Below are 19,305 nucleotides of genomic sequence, written 5' to 3'. Positions count from 1 at the left end.
ACAATAAAAATGATAGCATACGTATAATTGCAGACTGAAATATGGATAAACGCAGACGAGTTTTTGGTCAGTTAGTGTTCTGGAATCGATCAGCAGTTGTTTGTTTGAGCTTCTCCAGCATAAGTGATGTGATTATATAGTAATTAGTTCAAATGGACTTCGCAATATACACCAAATGTCCAATTTTCTTGTTGCAGTGACCTACACGCTCATTGGGCATTATACACTGCAATTAAAATGTGATTGTGCTTAAGAATAAGATGTATCTTAAAATCCACCAAATGTATGACAATGTACAGTGATCTGTCCTCTCATTTGATTTGACATATGTGGTTTTAGATAGAGATTTCAGATAATAAATGTGTAATGTCATATAGCATGTAATATTTATTTTTTTAAAAAATGTAAAGAAACTAGCTATACCAAAGCCTATTAACGTCGTATTCATCAAATCTTGTCTACTGCTGTGCACACTGAACTCCACACTTCCTTTTATGAGGAAAATAACAGGATATGTTAATATTTGGGGACCACATATAAGTCCACAAATAACTGTTTAAATGATATATTTCACTCTCATGGTGTAAACGAATCGTGATTTTTTTTTGAATAGCACGTTCTGTATATTTCACGTCTTAAATTGGTTGCATTATTTCCTAAGCCTCATCAATATTAAAATACAGATTTAAAAATGACAAAAATGTGTTTGAAGCATTTCTATAGATCTTAATACTTTTCTTCAACGTCTAAAAGTCTGTTAAGGTTTGTTTTGACTATTTGCTGGCTAGTAGCTCTTTCATCAAGCTTGGCTCATATATATCACGGACATTGGTTGGTTGATTGTGAACCCGTGAAATTGACCTGAAATGGACAAGTTGATGGTGGAGAAAAAAAGGCAGGGAATTCCGATGCTTCCATCCCTAAAGAAAACCCCGCAGTCTGAAATTTATTTGGTATCCGGTGTCCGTGATTTAAATACCATCGAGACCGTTGTAAGTGACTGTGGGCACTGATGATGTTCCATGGACAACCACGTCCGCTTTTGTGAAGTTTTATGGCTTGTAAATATGTTTGGCAATTTGCTGTCACGTAGCACTTGTTGGACTTAGGCAGATTGTCTCCAAGCGGCATGCCACACAGCACAGATTTGAGATCAGGAAAATGGTCACACTTTCCTTGGCAAACTACAAGTGGAAACTCGCTAAGTGTTATCCACGTTTGTTTTCAAGACTTTGGAAAACATGCTGAAAATGGTAGGGCCTTGTTGTCATGTTTCACTGGCGTATTCTTCCAGATCCCCCTGTAAGGCTGTTGATAAACAAATTGACTTGGTGGAAAATTAAATGTTTCATTTTCCTGAAGTTTCTTGTTACAATGGTCTGCTGATTATGTTAAAAAGTGCAAACGTTGCTCTTTTGCCATGATAATGATGCAGTATAGTGAGACTGATCGCTGCGGTTTCTTTTATGTGTATTCGAATGCCCAGCGAGCCCGAAATGGTACAATGTGTCCTTTTGGATTGATTAAAGAAGGATAGATGTAGTTTAGAGCCGCTAGAAACTAAGGTTTGTAAATATCCCGCCTTCATTTCCTTTCTTAGAAATATGTGAGAATTTTATTAATGTCATTATATTTTAAAGAATAATGCTTAGTAAAAACGTATCTCACAATGTCAATCTTTATTTTAGTGTTCGAATTGAACTTCATTCATTAAGTCCAGTCTATGGCGCATGTGAGATGGAACTGCTGTGTGACTTAGGTAGTTTCATGTTGTTGGGCTTCTGTTTGATCGCAGTGACAAGAAACTGCCTGAATTACTCCAGTTATTGTCATCGCAAACTTTTGGAACTTAGTTAAAAAGAGGAATCTCTGCTGTTCTGATACCCGAATAAATGGTTCCTGTGGCAAAACACTAAACGTGACGAAGCTATAAACAATGATATATAGTGCGAACTGTTATTGCAGATTACCGGACACATTTATCTATCCTATTGCTATTTATCCGATACATCGCTATATTCCAAAATGTAGTATTTGTGTATGAATGGCATGGTAAAGTTTTAAACAATGCAAATTGTGTGCATTTTTCTACTGATAAATGCACAATTTTGGAATTGCCTTGTCATTGCAAGCATCATTAGTTTGATCCGAATTTCTATTCGTCAGAAGGATCTGCAGTCAGATGGATTAATCGATTATACGTTGAATAAATTAATCGATATCTAAATCAACAGAACAGATGGATGAACTTGCAGTTGTGTAAGGTGTGTTCCCAGTAATATCTGCACCGTCTCTATTCATAAAAGACGTTATTACATGTTTTCTTGTAAGGCAGACAAATGGACAATGGGCCCTTGGAAAGCTGAAAATCTGTCGATATACAAGACGATTTATTTCTGTATCATATTAATTCAGTGTAACAGCTTTTATACATTTGTGTTATGATCGAGGGACGATAACTCTCTTCCATTCCCAGTTGAGAGCGCTCTTCAGTCCTCCAATGTTATGTTATCAAGTCTTGTAGTGTGAAGTAGTTGTGTTGTTTTTTTAAATTTAGCATAATATGTCTAGTCATAAAAGATAATGTTGTTACCACTTTATCATTAACGACGATTGTTCAGTCTATCACAATATTGCTGTATATCAAAAATATAGTCTGGGTCAATAATACTCCGGTAAGATACATCTGAATATAACTCATAGGCTTTTAAACTGGAGGTATCCAGTTGCAGAAAGACATTAGGCAAGCTTCCAGTGAGATTATTGCCTGTGGACGAAGAAGCTTCAGTCTTGCCCTAATCGATTTGTTATTTTGTTCGTTTACATATCAAAGTATAAGTTGAGCGAGTTTCCGCTGATAATCTTCAATTCGTTCGCCTTTGCTGTCAGTTTGGAACCTGCGAATTAAGTGTAGGATGCTGTTTAAAGTACTTGTAGGAATACATATACTGCCCCTGTTTTGCCCACCGAGTGAATTGTATAATGTCATCTCGGTTAAGGAAAAAGGAGCCCCTTTTAACAGCAATTTAGTGCCGAGGAGTGTTCCATCATAAACTTTATTTGATTGCCATACATTCAGCATCTTCACGATTTAATGTGAAGATTCTTTGTTTTCTTGTCTCTCTGCGTATTTCCAATGCATTATGAATTGAGCAAAAGGTGAGAGTGCAACGAACAAACTTACTAATGTGAAAGTAATAACTGCGTTGAAATGACTGAAGTTCGATTGGATTGCACAGCGTGCTGAGACAAGAGCAAAATGGCTCGCTTCTTTAATCGTTAGACTTAAATTAAACATCTTCTTTAAAATATAAATGTGGTGTTGCCACCAAATGACCTGCAGCGACCCTGAACGATGGATCTTTTCCTTTTCATCATGCTACTTGCTGTGTTTGGAGGCTGTGCCCAATTTTGCTTGGCAAGGATTGATAATGTATTTTTTAAAGCTTCTAAAAGTATATTACTTAAACTGGAAATTTGCAAGAAAGACCAACGATTTCCTACTTCTAAAACCATTTAAATATATTATTAAAACTCTCATAAAACCAAAGGTCTTAGAAATATTAGAAATGATTGTTGATTGTTTTATACATTACTGTTGAAACGCAGTTCCCTGTCCTTGTCGATGTCACACTTTGCATCTGTTTTCCTGTATTGATGTAACAATTAAAAGCATATTTCCCATTTCACTGAAGAATACCCAAAACTGCTTTGTTGCGAAAAAAATGGAGTGCATATTTTCATTGATAATGAAACCTTTATGCTATTAAGAAAATTGTTTAAACTGGGATTTGTGCATTTAAGATAAGTTTTAGATGCAAACGGGAAAACCCGGCATATCCCTGCTATAACTTCCAGCTGGGAAGAAGAACGACAATGCTAGTATCATATTGTCAATTAAAAGTTCCGAACTAAAAGACAGGCGAGTGTCTCTGAAGTATATTTTAACATGTAGACAGCAATACACTGGCAGAGTGATTGTTTCAGCTTGAAAAGATACATATAAAATCCAATAACTGTGTTTACTTTGAGTAAATAGATGTCGACTTATTTCGCGCATTAAATAATTTTTTTTACTGTTCATACATATAAAGCTGTTTAGAAAATATTGATTTGTGGCATTTTTGGATGTCTATAATTATATATCAAAACTTGCATATTTGGCTCCATGAGCAATAATCGCTAACATATCCCGTTTTACAAATGACTGAAAAATCTATTTGATGCAAATATTCAGATGCGATCTGCAAATCACGCCGGCCTTTCAAAGGGATGCCTGCCGTTGAAACAATCGCCCTATTTGACTGTTTAGACTGGACAATATTCATTGATGTTAAATGAAGATGTATCCGTCAGCATCTTAGCAGCTTGAGAATACGTTTTCAAGTACGCAGCCTTGAATGTAGAATAAGGTTAAATTAATTTCCCCCAATGTTTTCATCTAAACTTTCGAATTCATCATGGCGGCAAAATAAACTTTATCGGCAGGCGAGTGGACAAGAGGGTTACTTTTACTTCAACGCATCGCCAGAAAGAGCAAACAGAATCAAAATGCTAAAGAATTTTGTGAATCTTGTGAGATATTTATGATCATGATGCTAACAGCAAATATAAGTACATAGGTGAACCGTTTCACTGATCTTATCTAATAATTGAATATTCTCAAAAATATTCCCGGTACAGTAGTTTGGACCTTATCCAGGCTCTTGCAAGGTTTTTTTTATCATGGAGAATTCAGTTGGTATTTAAGATATAGTGGATCTCCAATAATAACATTAACGAATACTCAGATGTTCACCTCAGCCGATAGTTTGTTCTATACCTCTATACTCGTTAATGCTATCTTAATAGAAGCCACTGTTGTAAATTAGCAGCCCTGCCGACGGTCACCTGCCTGCCAGCATAACCGTCCAAAAATTACAATTCAAATATTCGTCGAATTATTTCCGAGCCTAAATAAATGTTTGTTTATTCATTTTTAATTATTTTTCTTCATCTGAACAATAAATTTTGTTTCGTCAATTTATAAACTAAACCATTGACAGGATTAGAATTTAAAATGTTTATATAAATATTCCCCCAATTTGTAATGTTCTTCATTGCCTTCGCCATTGTTCGTCCTTCATCAATTATCAAATCTCTTCAAATACAACTCTTTGCATTTAACGCATTCATTTAGAGGTCGATTACAAACATCGATTCTATTTTATTCCGCTGATGCAAAGTAAAGTATTAATAGTTTCCATTAATAAGTTCCATTTCTTTCAAAGTGATTTGCAATTTAAAAACCGAATAATTTTCAACCTGTGTAAATTTTTCATTACCCACCGAATTTTGTCTGAGTATTCGCATTTCACTAATTGTACTTAGTTTTCGAACATTAATTCACGCTTTGTCCTTAGCTGATGATACAAAATCTTTCTTGGCTCTTTTCTTCCTGGAACTGACGGAAAACATAAGAGAAAACTTAGTTTACATTTATAGTTAACCTCTAACAATGAGTGTATATTTTAATACACAATAATTATTCACTTGTTCACTAAAGTTCATGATTATTGGAGGGTTCGCTTTTCTTTTTCCTTTGTTCCAAAATAGACTTGCGAGGAATTTGAAATCACACAGCATAAACAAAGCAGGATAATACGTAGCCGTGGCTTTCGTATGACTGTGAGCTTTAAAACATCACAATGGGAACAAAAAAGACTTTGTTGGCTGGAAATGCAGAAACCAGAATCAGAAACTACTTTAAATCCAATTCGTTCTAATCTTCCTCAATTGCAGTCTTTCGACTGAATTAAAATTTTACGAGAAAGTAACGGACCATCTTCTCACATTTTCGTGTATTTTCATTGCAATATCTTCTCTATAAGATCTAAAGTTGTCACACATAGCACGCACGCATATTTCATTCAATGGCACCAGAACCTCGGGCTAATATTGTCAACTCCAATCTAAGCGTTCCGAACCACCAACCTCACCAGCTTCTCGTACCCATCAAGTACAAATATCGCAAGAATAATCTGCTGCGTTGATTGCATTTAACACTTCTTATGTTACGGATTTAAAATAATAACAGTAATACAAAAACTGGCGATGATGAGACCTGGTGTGGGAATTTATCGCACGACGTAAGATTGATTAGGAAACAAAATAGTTCCTTTAAAAAATGTCCGTTAAAGTTAACCAGGTTTTGCATTCTGAGGAATAGTTGCTCAGTATGTATTTATCCGTGGTACTGTTTATTGTTCAATCCCCCTTTTACTTCTAAATGTATTTAATACGGGGGGAGGAGGGGGATGCTAATTGTTTAACCCCCATTGCGGATTGATTTACGTTTTATTGTCGCTTTGTCGGCCTCATGAAAACTTTAACCAATCGTTTCGCAGATAGCCCACAACATATTAGCTAACTCTACTTTGTTAGTGGAGAAGTTGAGAGAACAATTTCTAGTCTTACATATAATTTCTCAATGAATCGAAGTGTATGATGTTTGACAATGTCGATCTCTGGTGCTATTGGCAACTACTTTGTCGATTCACTTATAAGTCATGAAAGCGAGGGATCGCCTGCAACAAAGTTTGCTTCGGGGCAATACTTAGTCTCCAGGCAGCCGCGAGTCCCCGAGCACCCCGAATTTCCTGCTTGTAATTTTCAGGCGAAATCTCCGGTGTTCGGCGCCCCTTGGGCCCCCGTGTACGGCCAGCCTTCTGCCAATGTTCCCACTTTGCACCATCCTTACGTCCAGTCTCACCCCATTCAGCCTGATAGCAGGTACATGCGGTCCTGGTTGGACCCGACCCCCAGGGCTGTGTCCGGACCCGGAATGCCTTCCAGCGGTCACGATTCATTGAAAGCAGAAGTACCCGCAACACATGGCGGCGAAACCCTACCAGCAGCGCTTCAAAAACTACATGGCGAATATTTGGAGAGCGAAACCATTTGCTCCGGGAAAGCGCAGTGCTACGAAGACAGTATATGTGAAGAGAAGGCAGACAAAGAGACATCAGAGCAGAGTAAGTTTTTCGAGAGATCTACTTAACTTATCTCAATGAAAATAGTTTCCAAACCTCGTACAAAACAAAAACACGCTATTGTAGTAAGGTTCCAATTAAAAGGTAGTTTGTTCCCAGTTTAGCCTCAAGGATTTAACTGGTCTTATGTCGCTTGTATATTATACGCCTCCGTTCTGTTTTATGTAAACACCTGCATATCCTTAATGGCGGTTTCGCCAGATTATCTTCTACGAGACATTGCATAAATGGAGGAATAAATAAAAAGTATTCACTGCTGTTATTTTCCGTTCGAAATAAGCTCCTGAGAACCATGAAATGTGCGCCGCACCATCTTTATGTGAAGCTGCGGAGAAGGGAGAAAGGAAATATTTCATGTAGCGGAGTCGGCTCTCCGAGTTTATTTCTGAATTGTAAACGTGGTAATCAACAGCAAAATGAAGTCTTCGCAATTCGAGAGTGCCCAACAGTTTCCAGTTCAGTAATACACTATACTAATGGACAAACGCTTAGGAGTAACACAAGACCCAGACACACACACACACACACACACACACACACACACACACACACACAGACACGCACTTTCTTAATACTTAGCTAGACCGATATAACTGTGGAAGAAGACTCCCACAAGCAGTAAAATGTTAGAAATATCATTTAGAAATTATGATTGCAATATAATTCTTATTCTCATCTGATTATTTTCCCCTTCACTCATCTTTAGACAATCCTGCTGCAAACTGGTTACATGCCCGCTCAACGAGGAAGAAAAGATGTCCTTACAGCAAATATCAGACCCTGGAGTTGGAAAAAGAATTTCTGTTCAACATGTACCTCACCAGGGACCGGAGGCACGAAGTAGCGCGTCTTCTTAACCTGACTGAAAGACAAGTCAAAATCTGGTTTCAAAACAGGAGAATGAAGATGAAAAGACTCAGTAAGGAGCATGTAAAAGAGTTCGAGTGACTAGCTGTTTAAATTTAACTTTAGCGCGTAGCCGGTTTTTGCTGTCTCTGCAATTTATCCTTAAAGTACTGTAGTTCTGAGAAAGTCAACATGCTTCCACAGCAAAGAATGGTCAGAAAGTAAGGTTTAAGCATCCAGCAATTCGGCTATTTATTTCGAATATTTTAGTGCATTCATTCAGGGAATACTGTCACGTGTAAAGAATTTTATGGCAGGATATTAAGAAATACAACTTCCTCTCATTCTCATCCACTCTAACAGCCAGAGAGAGCAGAGTGCTTTTATTCTTGCCACCATTTCTCTCTTTATGGCTTAAAAAGGAACTTCGTGTTATTTATAAATTGCTACAATTTCTGTCAGTGCTTTGGTGTTGACCTTTCGCGCGGCGCTGGGATGGACTGCGCTCCAAAGCAACGCTTTACATAAAATGATCCTTTTTAAGCTGCGATTAAGTTTTTTGGACTTTGCTGGCTGCAATGACTTAACATGCCTTGTTTGCAACAGTCTACATGCAAAACTCGAATGCTTATAATCCATTTTGAAGACATCACATCGCTGTTGAATTAAGTGCTGTTTCCACAACTCCTGTATCTCTTTGATTTAAGCATTTGCTTGTTTCAATGGAATTGTGACTACTGTTTAAATCAAGCGATAATCTAGTTTTCCATCTCAACTTCTGTATCCCCTAGTCTGTGTGTTTGAATGAGTGCGGATCTGGCGTTTTGTTTCAATGTCTGATGCTCCGAGGGTTTAAGTTAGTAGATTTCACCTTTGCTAAGTGTTTGTGCGACTATGGGTAACAATTAACAAGTGGCTCGTTTATGAAACTGTTCAAATATTGCGGTAAGCATGTCCAACAGTCGAAGCGAAAACTTAAATGATCTGCAACTTTTTAGAAATAAAACACTATGTAGGAATAATTTGACGAATTATAATTACCGACTAGATTGCACAAAAGGAAGTTGACAACAGGGATCGGCTCAAAAGAATAAATGTTAGGAATAATGACAGTGTTGGTGACAATGTATTAAATGTTAGGAATAATGACAGTGTTGGTGACAATGTATTAAATGTTTCTTAGGATCTCTGTCCAATGTGGCACTGGTGTTTGTAGTCGTGGATTTTGTAGATATTTTCCGATTTTACACTTAAGGTAAATGACCTAACCATTTTACATAAGAAAAGTCCAAATTCCTGCAGGCACTGTGTTTTAGTTACTTCATTTTGGGGCTCTCCGACGTCAGCAGCGCACGGTTGCACTATTCTAATGTGATTTATTAACGTGAATTGTAAATTAAACCCACTGAATGGAATCAAATATTTTGAACCCACCCTTCTTTGTACACATAACATGATCATTAGATGTAAATATACAACTATTAAAAAGGAACTGCGAAATAAAATGCTGCTGAAAAGTTTGGAAACGCAATCCCCCCCCCCCCACCCCCACCCCCACCCCCCGACCTTGTATCTATTGTTTAAAGTCTTGCGTTATTCTTGGTTTTGAATGTGAACCTCTTTCTATGAATGAAACCTGAAAACCAGATTCATAAACCCAAAGGAGAATAGCTCTTTTTGTTAAATAAGATCGTCGAACAATTATAGAAACCGAGAAGACGCGTTAGAACGCTGAAAATAAATTCAATTTCTAAAATCCTAACTAAACCAAATCAGTTATTTGATAAATCATTTGGCCAATTCTAGGGGTACGGCCCCTGGTTATGCTGGATATACGGTCAAAAATGTCGGTATTTTATTTCTTTTTCCCGAAAAATCCTCTTCGAGAGTGGGCACAATGGCGTGTCTTCAATACAGCGGCACAGAAGAGCTGAATGCATGCAACTGCGGGGAAGCATGAAACTACGCAAAGTGCTTCCATAAATAAAGTGATATAAAAATACTTCCGTCTCATGAAGAATCGTAACCATAGTACCTTGCCGAACGAGACATATACACAAGTTGTTGGGATGGAGATGAAATGTAAAAGTGCGTTTTTCGTGGGAATTCCAAGGGAATTAGTCTACATCCAGTAAATTTCTCGCTTACTTTCCATTTGCTTATCATCACAGGATCTGAAATTTCGTGTTCTTTTGGCCCAATAATTAAATATGGATAAAGCAAATTATCATCAAAATGCCCCATCGTATATATCTGCTAGTTACTTTGCCTATTTTATTGTCCAGTACATATCATAACGCGAGTGAGTTCATTTCTTTTGCACGCAATGAATCTTCTGCCTCCCAGCTTTGAAGAAATATAAATTACACAGGCAATTCAAACGAAAATTTGCATTTATTTTCGCAAGCATGTTCTAACAGAATTTACATAAACCATTGAGAAGAAAAAGCAATCTGTTATCTATGTTCTGCTGGTTTACTTGCATTGTTCAGTACTATAATCGTTTGATAATTAATATTCCCTCTGTTGACCTATTCGAGTTGAATTTTGAAACTTCCGAGGCATAATGTGAGCACTCACACTCTCTTTGGAAGGCTTAGGTTTCTTCAGCTTATTAAGCAAAGATAATTTTTTTAAAAACCTTGTTATTCACTGTGTATATATTATATCTATACCTAAATATGCATATATATCTCTCTGTACATTTGCAGATATAGGTGCATAAATATCGACGTTATAGATGAGGATTGCAAGATAAAAAATGAATGCATGCAGAAACCTATCAAAACATTTGCCGCATATTACTTCGATGAATAGCAAATAACAAAGAACAAAAACGAAATGAAATATTCAGCTCAATTAGAAAATGTTTCACGACGAATCTGCCCACAAACAAGTAATGGGGGGCATTTTGATTACATAGCCTTAGCCGAAACATTCTAAATCTCTAACCCCCGCATAAAATAGTCCAATGTGGAAATCTGGTGGAAAGATGCCTATTTCACCATCCTCGAAAGAAATGTCCATCAATTTAATCGAATGTTCAGGGTAGACTGCATTTCAGGGGGTTTTATTTCCTCTCGCCATCTTCCTGTTAACAACGTAACAGGGGATAATTAGAAAGGAGAAAGGGTGCTCGCCAACTTGAGAGCGTTCTCGAGGTTGGTTCAGTAGAATGGCTGCCGTGGACATCTAAGGCCGTAGTAAAAATAGTCTATGTTTATATGCCTTAGTACCTCTAGATCACTGAAACCATTATGCAGCCGTGTACAATCTCTTTTATAGGCTTGGAACAAAATAAATGCAGTATCAGCGTGTCGTGTTTTAGAGCTAATATAATGATGTAAGTTATATCCATTTCGACATTATTTGCCAAGCACACAAGACACAAACATATACAAGGAAGAAGCATATATGAGCCTAGCACGTTGGAGGAGGAGTTAGGAAGTTGTCTGTCATTATAGGAAATTCAGTGTGGTGTGCTGCAATAAAATAATATGACCGTTGTAAAAGTTTATAGGGTATAAATTTCTGAAGGTTAAGAATTGAATGTCTGCAAAACAAACACAGCAAAGGGAAAACTTTCAGAACCTATTAAATTAAACTCACAACTGGAGGTGCCAAGCCATAAAAACATGGCTTTGCGTTTTACTTCTGAGAGGATGCATATTGTAACAGTTTTTTAAGGGAAAATCTTGGTGAATATTGTGGTGTAACCAACATGCATTTTAGACTCTAAAGCAAGCGACGCCCTCTTTTGTTCTACTTCCTAACCATTTCAGGCTGCCAGAAATTGCTGCAATAAAACCCTATACAGAGTCTGGCGAGACGTCTGGAGCAGGGTCTTTGGATGTGTTTACAACTCCGCGCCCATGCCTGGGACTTAATTCTAAAGCAGAATGCCCAATTGTTTAGACTCCGACTCGGAGACAATAGAGTTTTGAAAGCTTTCTTTCCCTCTTTTTTCTTATTCTTCTCCTTCTTTACTGTCCTTCAAGAATTCAGGGTGTTAGCAATCCGTTGCAGCACAGTACCAAAGATGTGGTATTTTGGCAATGCCTCGATTGTATTTGTCGGTGAAATTGAAGAGATTATACCTTCTTTCTTTGCAACCGTTTGGGTCCAATGATTTCTTTGAAGTCTAATGTTATACATTGCGCATATTTTCTCATGCTTTTTCACGGTTGTTTTAAAAGTCCCAAAGATTCACCTTACTTCCAGTAGGTGGCAGCATTGTTCCACCAAACTCAATCATTGAGCTGCTGCAGCTCTTCTGCCGACCCGAGATTCAATAGCTGCAACGTACGTGTTAGAAACATACAGCTTTCCTCGGTCCCCGGATTTTTCCATCAAATTGTTTAACAATTATGCCTTCATTTTAAAATGCTCTCCTTTGCATTTAGCTCCCTCCATTCAACTATTTTCCAAAACACCTAATATCACTTATGTTAATTTGAAATGTACTCTAATTGCAATTTGTTTATTTGGGCCAGAATTTATGCAGTTGCATTTTATCCACACTATGCTATAAACCCGAGAAGATAACAGAACAAATAAGTCTGTCCATTTACGGGGGCATTGTCCACACTTTGAGGCTAATGTCAATAAATAAAGAAAACGGTTCAATTACGGAAAAATCGCGAGGTTTGTTGCACTTGGGCAATATGTAAAGTGCCAGGCATTCACACTTTTAAATATACATTCACACAACTAAATGCCTAACAAGCTGTGGATCTGATTCGCAGTTGGCTGCTTTCAAAGGATACATGTATTGGGAAAGCAATTTTTTGTACTGTTTATTTATGGACATCAGTTATGTCGAAAAATGTTAGAAGCGTACATTGAAATTTCTGGATACTTAGCTTCCAAATGAACTTTCAAACCTGTTATATTTCTCACATCCCAGTGCACATGTCTTTAGATTGAATCCATCCTGGGCTGCTGTGCATATATTGATTATCGTTTGAGTGACTGTCTTCCTTTCAACAAACTGTGCGCCACATATTCACAGGATAATGGCCATCTGTATGGACATTTCTTTCTGACAGGTTTCCAGACCTTGCTGATTTATTCTTTCTCAGGTTTTATTGATTTTATTTTATCTCTACCATTTAGGTTACCACCCTCTTTTCAGTTTCTTCCCCTATTTAAATCGAGCTGTACTCTTTTTTCACCATAAACAAAACGACTTATGTAACCGTATCATGGAATAGGAGTTTCACGGAACTGAACAGTCTGCAACCTCATACATAAAAGAACCTGGAATTTCACCCAGATGAAGGCAAAGCTTTACTTCAATATGATTGGCTTTTCGTTCTGTCTCCATCACTGTTCACATTAGTTTCATTTCTGTCTTTATTTCGCTTTCCTGCATGAATACTTTTAAAGTAACGAGTTGCTTATAATTTCACTTGAAAATAATTTAAAAGAAAGTAGAGAAAAGTCAAAATCTTTGGTGGAAATTTATTTTTTGACTCTGTAAAGTTTTCACACGATTCTCCAAAGAACTAAAGACGCGTGATTAGGTAAACGTACAAAATAAACAAGATTATCATTTTACAATTGGAATCCCGCGCACTAATGCGCAAATTAATGGAAATACTTGGTGTGTGGATATCTTCTATTTCCACTCTGTGCTTTTACATCATGTAAATCTTACGAAGATAACGGGTTTCTATAAATTTCAGCTTAAACTGTAGAGCAATAACTTGTGTCAGCTTAAAGTATCAAAAAGGTGTATACTTATTGAGGAATAATAATTTGGATGAACAAATAGATGAACATAACCATAATATTTGTACAACCAATTTTCTGCATCAGTCATAGGTTATGTATGAATGAAGAATGAAACTAAAGGATCAATTATAAAACTTGTAATGTTATACCTCGCTGTGATGTTCCATATTTATCGGAAGAGTAGAATATTTAAACGTGAGAATCTGTTTCGATTGCTAGCAGAAGAGAAATGGAAGGAAAACCCTCTGGAAACAAACAGTAACTAAGGGGCGTTTATTTTCTTTGTAGACTTGCAACTGCCTTTGGAATATTTTTAAAATGTCTTTACATTTATGATAGGTACTTGAAATATCACATTAAGCTCTGTGTGTCTGTCATATGTATGCAAAATATACGTGCAGCGAGATTTATAGAGGAGATTTACAAATTATACTCAGAATATGTGAACACATTTATAGTTAAACTTAGGAAATGTATTTGAATGCTTTCCAACAAAATGGAAATACGCCCATACAATGAATCACGTTGCTGATAAAGAGATTAACCGCATTAAAACACGAAGAAAAACAATATTAAATGCGCAATGCAGATGTATCACTGCCTTAGAACCAAATAAAGCAAACACGTGGGTCGTCACGGACCGGACAGTCTGCAAGTTATAGACTTTGTTTACTTCTGTGGTCAGAAATTGTTTCTTCCCCCTTAAAATCTCACAGACGTGTCAGTTGATGAAGCAATTGGAAAATGTAGGAACTAGCTGATCATCTCTTAAATGTTTCTGTGACAATCCAATGGTTGATTAAGAATGTGGATTGTCCATGTTGCAGTAATATTAGATGTTTAAGTATTTTTATTGGTTTAAATGGCACTCCAGACCTGTTCTATTTAACGCTGGCACGGTTGTGCCAAATTTCAAAAGAATCTAAACGGTTGTATGACCAAGTACCACCACTAGAAACGAAAGTAAAAGCTAAAATGTAATCGGAACGTTGTTCTTTAAACTTCAGAGAGAAAAACGAAAATAACATTTAAAGATTTTCATCTGAGTTAAAGTAACCCGGGGCACCTATGGAGACAGGGAACAAACTTTTCAAGAGGAGCCTTTCGATTAATTATTAAACAATTGGTTCCACTCATTCCTATTTTGAACAATGCTTTTTTTTTCAGAAGGCCACAGCCACTTATAGAGGAAAAGAATAAAATATTAACTTTCATAAATCGTTTCTTTTTGTTTTGGCAAATTGATGAGGTTTTTTCACGTTCCAGACTTGTATTATCTCAATGATCTTATTCAGCATTATTTGATCAGTTGACAATATTTCACAGGCTGCACGTGCACAAAGTTAATAAAATGTTCTTATCAGTGTGATTTGCTACTTTATTACCACAGCTGCACACCAACTTTGGGTCGATGATACTTTTACAATGCCACTGCGTTAATTTCCTTGCCAGCTGACGTATCCCATAATATTATGGAAGGGTGGAAATCTGTAACCCAAGAATTCCCACTATTTCTGCAACCCAGACTTTTTAGAAGCTATATTTGAACACCATGCTTTTGTATTTTTTAAAATAACACATTAGGGATTGACAAATTAACAATGGGTTAGATGGTTGACAATGGTTAACGAAGGACCAGATACTTCAAAGATGCACTTCAGTGTAGGAATATGCAAAGTTAAAATGCTGATTTAAGTTACTTATGTTAGCTATGATTGTACTCGGATGGATTTGCATTGATAATAAACACCCAAAGGTCTTATTTAGACTTTTCATTGACCGAGTTCTATTCTGATTAACTTTTATACTGTGGAGGTAGAAATTCTTTTGATGTGGAAGCATCTTGTGGTTATAAATAGACATTCCGAGTACTATCCCCCCAAAAATTGTGAGAATTGAATTGCGGGAATAGATTTAGTAAGCTTCGGGAGATCTGCCAAGGTGAGACAGATCGAATGTAAATTATTTTGTCTACTTCATAAAATCGAACTATCAGATACATTTCATAGTAAACTGGCTCGGCGTGACAACATTGGCTTCCTTATCAGTTCAGGAAATACCTTGCTTTCAATTGTCACAGATAAACCAATGAGCTCAAAAATAATGCAGATTCGCTATCAGTCATTATTGTGGCGTTTCGTTAATGGTTTAAAACTAAATGGTCAGTTTCAAAATATGAACAGACATTGCAATAGTTTTGCGTAACTTTATACTCGATTTTGGAATGCAGTTTGCACATTATTTCAACTATTAACACCCGTGCATATATACGAAATAGCCGCATAGAGTTTTCTGATATGGAGAAGATCTTTTCGAGGGAAGTTCATGCGCGCCTTTACTGAGCTCTGAGTTATCTCAGAACTTTGCACCTTTATTTGGAAGCGCTGCGCTGGCTTTCACTCGAAACCCTTTCCATCTGGATTAGAAAGTAACAGTCTTTAAATGAGGTTGAATAAGATGTGTGGTATTATTGTCCAATAACAAATAGTCCGCAATATTTTTACAACAGGAACATTATTTTGTGTAAAAGCGGTTCATATTTAAAGTAGCAAGCGGAATGGGGCGCTAGCTTCGCAAAATCCATGTTTTACTGCTCCGCGCAGAGCCTCTCGTAAAAACTCTAACTGCCGTTCACTGCATGTTATAAACAATAACAGGCTGTGCTTTTATTACGCGTTATAGTTCCTTAATCTCTTTCCTATAGTTCTCAGATGACTGTTACTGTTCTAGGGTCCGTCCAAGTACCAGTTATAAAGCTTTATTAATAATAGGAGAACGGTTCATTAAATTGTTAAATACTACTAGATTTCAAAATTCTTTCAGATGAAACTTAAAAACAATCAAATAATTTGCTTTTGTATGCCATTGGACCTGTCGCTACACTGCAATAACTTGGGAGAAAAAATAGCAATTAGATCCACAGTTGATAGTAATTAGATTTTCGGAGTGGTACAGTACTTCCATGTCTTGTTGATGTAACTCTGACCTTTAAAAGAGACGCATATTCTCATTAAATGGTTTGGAAATTAACGTCTGAATGTCTATCCTTTACTTCACAACAGCGTGGATACTTCCCCTTATCAATCTTTTGGTGGCGTATGTATTTCATCTGTTGTAAAGCGGCTGATATCCCGGTAATGAACATGGTTGAATATATTAATCCGCATATTCCCCCCTCTCTATCTTTCCCTCATTCCCTCTCTCTCGCACCATTCCCTTTTCACACGGTGCAGTGTCCGTACGGAGTAAGCGAAGCCAATAGGACGTGGTTGAGGTAATAAATGCAAATTATCATGAAAAGAGACGGCAAAATATGAAACAACTCATTTGGGCTGAAGTAAATCACAGAAAACTGTTTATGAGTGAGCCTCTTCACGAAGATGTGATGCCAGGACACTATTTGTTGAGATCAATAAGATGAAGGCTTAATTTTTTTTTAAAAATCTTGGCTTGTTTGCTTGTCTGATTACCAAACACTAAGTTCCATTTGTTGAACAGAAAGATCTTAGTCCTTCCCAATGAGCTCCTACTTTGTCAATTCGTTGTTTTCCAAGTATAAAAGTGGGGAGACGCTGCGCCCCAATTATTATGACTGTGGTTTCACCCAGGACCTTGGCGGCAGACCCACCGTGGTTTATGGACCCGGCACCGGGGGCAGCTTCCAACATCCCGGCCAGATCCAGGATTTTTACCACCACGGCGCCGCTACCCTCTCCACCTCCGCCTACCAGCAAAATCCGTGTGCGGTGACGTGTCACGGGGATGCCGGCAGTTTCTACGGCTACGATGCTCTGCAAAGACAGCCAATTTTCGCTGCCCAACAAGAGGCCGAACTGATCCAATATCCCGACTGCAAGTCGACGGCTACCAACCTAGGAGAAGAAGCAGAGATTTCAGACCAGAGTTCATCCCCGACACAGCTGTTTCCGTGGATGAGACCGCAAGGTGAGGCTTTGACATGGGCCAGCAAAAGAAAGAGGCAGACAGAAAGGACAGGGATAATGCACACATACATTTTAAAACGCAGAAAGGTTCATTTCCTGAGCCAATAAAAGAAACGTTGCAACTTTAGTGTTTTATGATTCTGAAGTTCAGTACTTGTAAATTACTTTATACTTTAATGATCCTGGAGCGGTTTTTTAAAGGGTGCTATATTGCATGCTGTTTGCAGTTTTATTGCAGTTTTATGGCGTATTTTTCCTACGGTGTTGAATACTGTTTAACAGTGTTTGAATCTTGTTTTGGAGCCCTCCGTATAACTACAAAGCCTCATTGAGCCCATTTTTTTGCTTCCCCTATCTCTCTCTCTCTCTCTCTCTCTCTCTCTCTCTCTCTGTCTCTTCCCCCTCTCTGTTTCCTAGTAGCTGCAGGACGGCGCAGGGGAAGACAAACATACAGTCGCTATCAGACACTAGAACTTGAAAAAGAATTTTTGTTCAATCCATATCTGACTCGCAAAAGGCGGATCGAAGTGTCACACGCCCTGGGACTGACCGAGAGACAGGTCAAAATTTGGTTCCAGAACAGACGAATGAAATGGAAGAAGGAAAATAACAAAGACAAGTTTCCCAGCAGTAAATCCGAAATTGAGGAAACTCCAAAGGAGAAGGACGTGAAAGAAGACGAAGGAAAAGATTAATAACAAAATAATATTGATACTTTACCACACCAGAGGTTAATCCGAGGGAAAAAGGAAAAAAAAGTAGACAGTTTTTAAATAGTGCGGGTGCGAGAAGCAGAACAAATTTTCCTGTTTACTGTTTGATACACAGGATTGTGTGCAAATGATGGAGGTGCAGATTAAAATGAGTACTTCAACTTTTTACCAGCTATATACCTGTGGTTGTGTAGCACTCTAGCTGTAATAAGTGAATTCTTGTGAAAGTATTTAATGTGAAGTTCATAGATCAATGTTCTAGTGTGTCTGTGTCTTTTGAAATACTGCTGTAGAATATTTAAGCCGTGTGCACTACTTCAGCTAATAACCATTAGCTTTAAGGAAAATCCCGACAACATGAAGCTGCCTATTTAAGCTTTAGCGATTTTAGATTGTGTTATTGTTTACGGTCTTTGCTGTATTTATATTATTGCTTTCTCCCCAAATTGGCATGTGCAGACGTAACGACTTTTTTAAAAAAAATCAAAACATGAGGAAACTGGTCTTTAAGCTTTAACTGTGAGAAAAGTCTACTGTATACGTGAATTGCTTTATTTAGGGGAGGTGGGGGTGGTGGGAATGAAGGACTGGTGATGCATTAATGTTATAGTCGAGATTGGGCTATTGTTTGAACATGCAAGCGGCGGAAAAGGGTACAATAAACTTTACAAGCGAAAACAGAACTGTGAAATTGCTCGGCTTCTTTTCTAAGTAGAATTTATTTGAATGAGGAGATTTGGCAGAAAGAAATTGCATATATTGTGCAGTCTGCAAACAGACAGATGGATGGATAATATTGTTGAAAACTGAGCATTAAATATCAATAAGACATTGCAATCGCACCTGACTCAATTTGTCTTTCTGACTTTTTTATTAGTGACCTGTTTATGTTTGCAGCTCACTTGACTCATTTGCACTCATAATTCCTCACTCCCTCCCATCCCACCTCCCCCTCCCCCTTTTAAGTAAAACAAGTTGAAGTTCGTCCTGGAGTTGCTGTGACGAATAAAGTGAGCAGATATCTGTTTAATCTGT

At 37.5% G+C, this 19,305-nt stretch overlaps 2 protein-coding genes and 1 long non-coding RNA gene across 5 annotated transcripts; 2 read left to right on the top strand and 1 right to left on the bottom strand.

Moving 5' to 3' along the window:
* The first annotated feature begins 1,023 nt into the window (after positions 1 to 1,023).
* Positions 1,024 to 19,117, top strand: hoxb8a (homeobox B8a). 3 transcript variants are annotated; one of them, XM_048560551.2, is made up of 3 exons: positions 1,024 to 1,253; positions 17,222 to 17,558; positions 17,975 to 19,117. In XM_048560551.2, the coding sequence occupies exons 1-3, from the start codon at positions 1,242 to 1,244 to the stop codon at positions 18,250 to 18,252; spliced, it is 627 nt and encodes a 208-aa protein (XP_048416508.1). In that variant the 5' UTR covers positions 1,024 to 1,241; the 3' UTR covers positions 18,253 to 19,117. The 3 variants fall into 3 exon arrangements, with proteins under 3 accessions (XP_048416508.1, XP_048416507.1, XP_048416506.1); XM_048560550.2 differs by lacking the exon at positions 1,024 to 1,253 and having other exon boundaries at positions 9,463 to 17,558; positions 17,978 to 19,117; XM_048560549.2 differs by lacking the exon at positions 1,024 to 1,253 and having other exon boundaries at positions 9,463 to 17,558.
* Positions 2,372 to 6,431, bottom strand: LOC125466261 (uncharacterized). Its single transcript, XR_007250421.2, has 3 exons — positions 5,974 to 6,431; positions 5,329 to 5,443; positions 2,372 to 2,897 (listed from the first exon to the last, which is right to left on the bottom strand). It is a non-coding gene; the product is annotated as an uncharacterized LOC125466261 (long non-coding RNA).
* On the top strand, positions 5,001 to 9,364 carry hoxb9a (homeobox B9a). The gene is made up of 2 exons (XM_048560547.2): positions 5,001 to 7,013; positions 7,738 to 9,364. Exons 1-2 carry the CDS (start codon positions 6,497 to 6,499, stop codon positions 7,977 to 7,979), a joined length of 759 nt encoding a protein of 252 aa, XP_048416504.1. The 5' UTR covers positions 5,001 to 6,496; the 3' UTR covers positions 7,980 to 9,364.
* Positions 19,118 to 19,305: the final 188 nt, after the last annotated feature.

Source organism: Stegostoma tigrinum, chromosome 31 (genome assembly GCF_030684315.1).
Source record: "Stegostoma tigrinum isolate sSteTig4 chromosome 31, sSteTig4.hap1, whole genome shotgun sequence".
Classification (NCBI taxonomy): domain Eukaryota; kingdom Metazoa; phylum Chordata; class Chondrichthyes; order Orectolobiformes; family Stegostomatidae; genus Stegostoma; species Stegostoma tigrinum.
The sequence above is the reverse complement of the archived record's forward strand: the minus strand, read 5'-3'. Positions and strand labels throughout refer to the sequence as shown.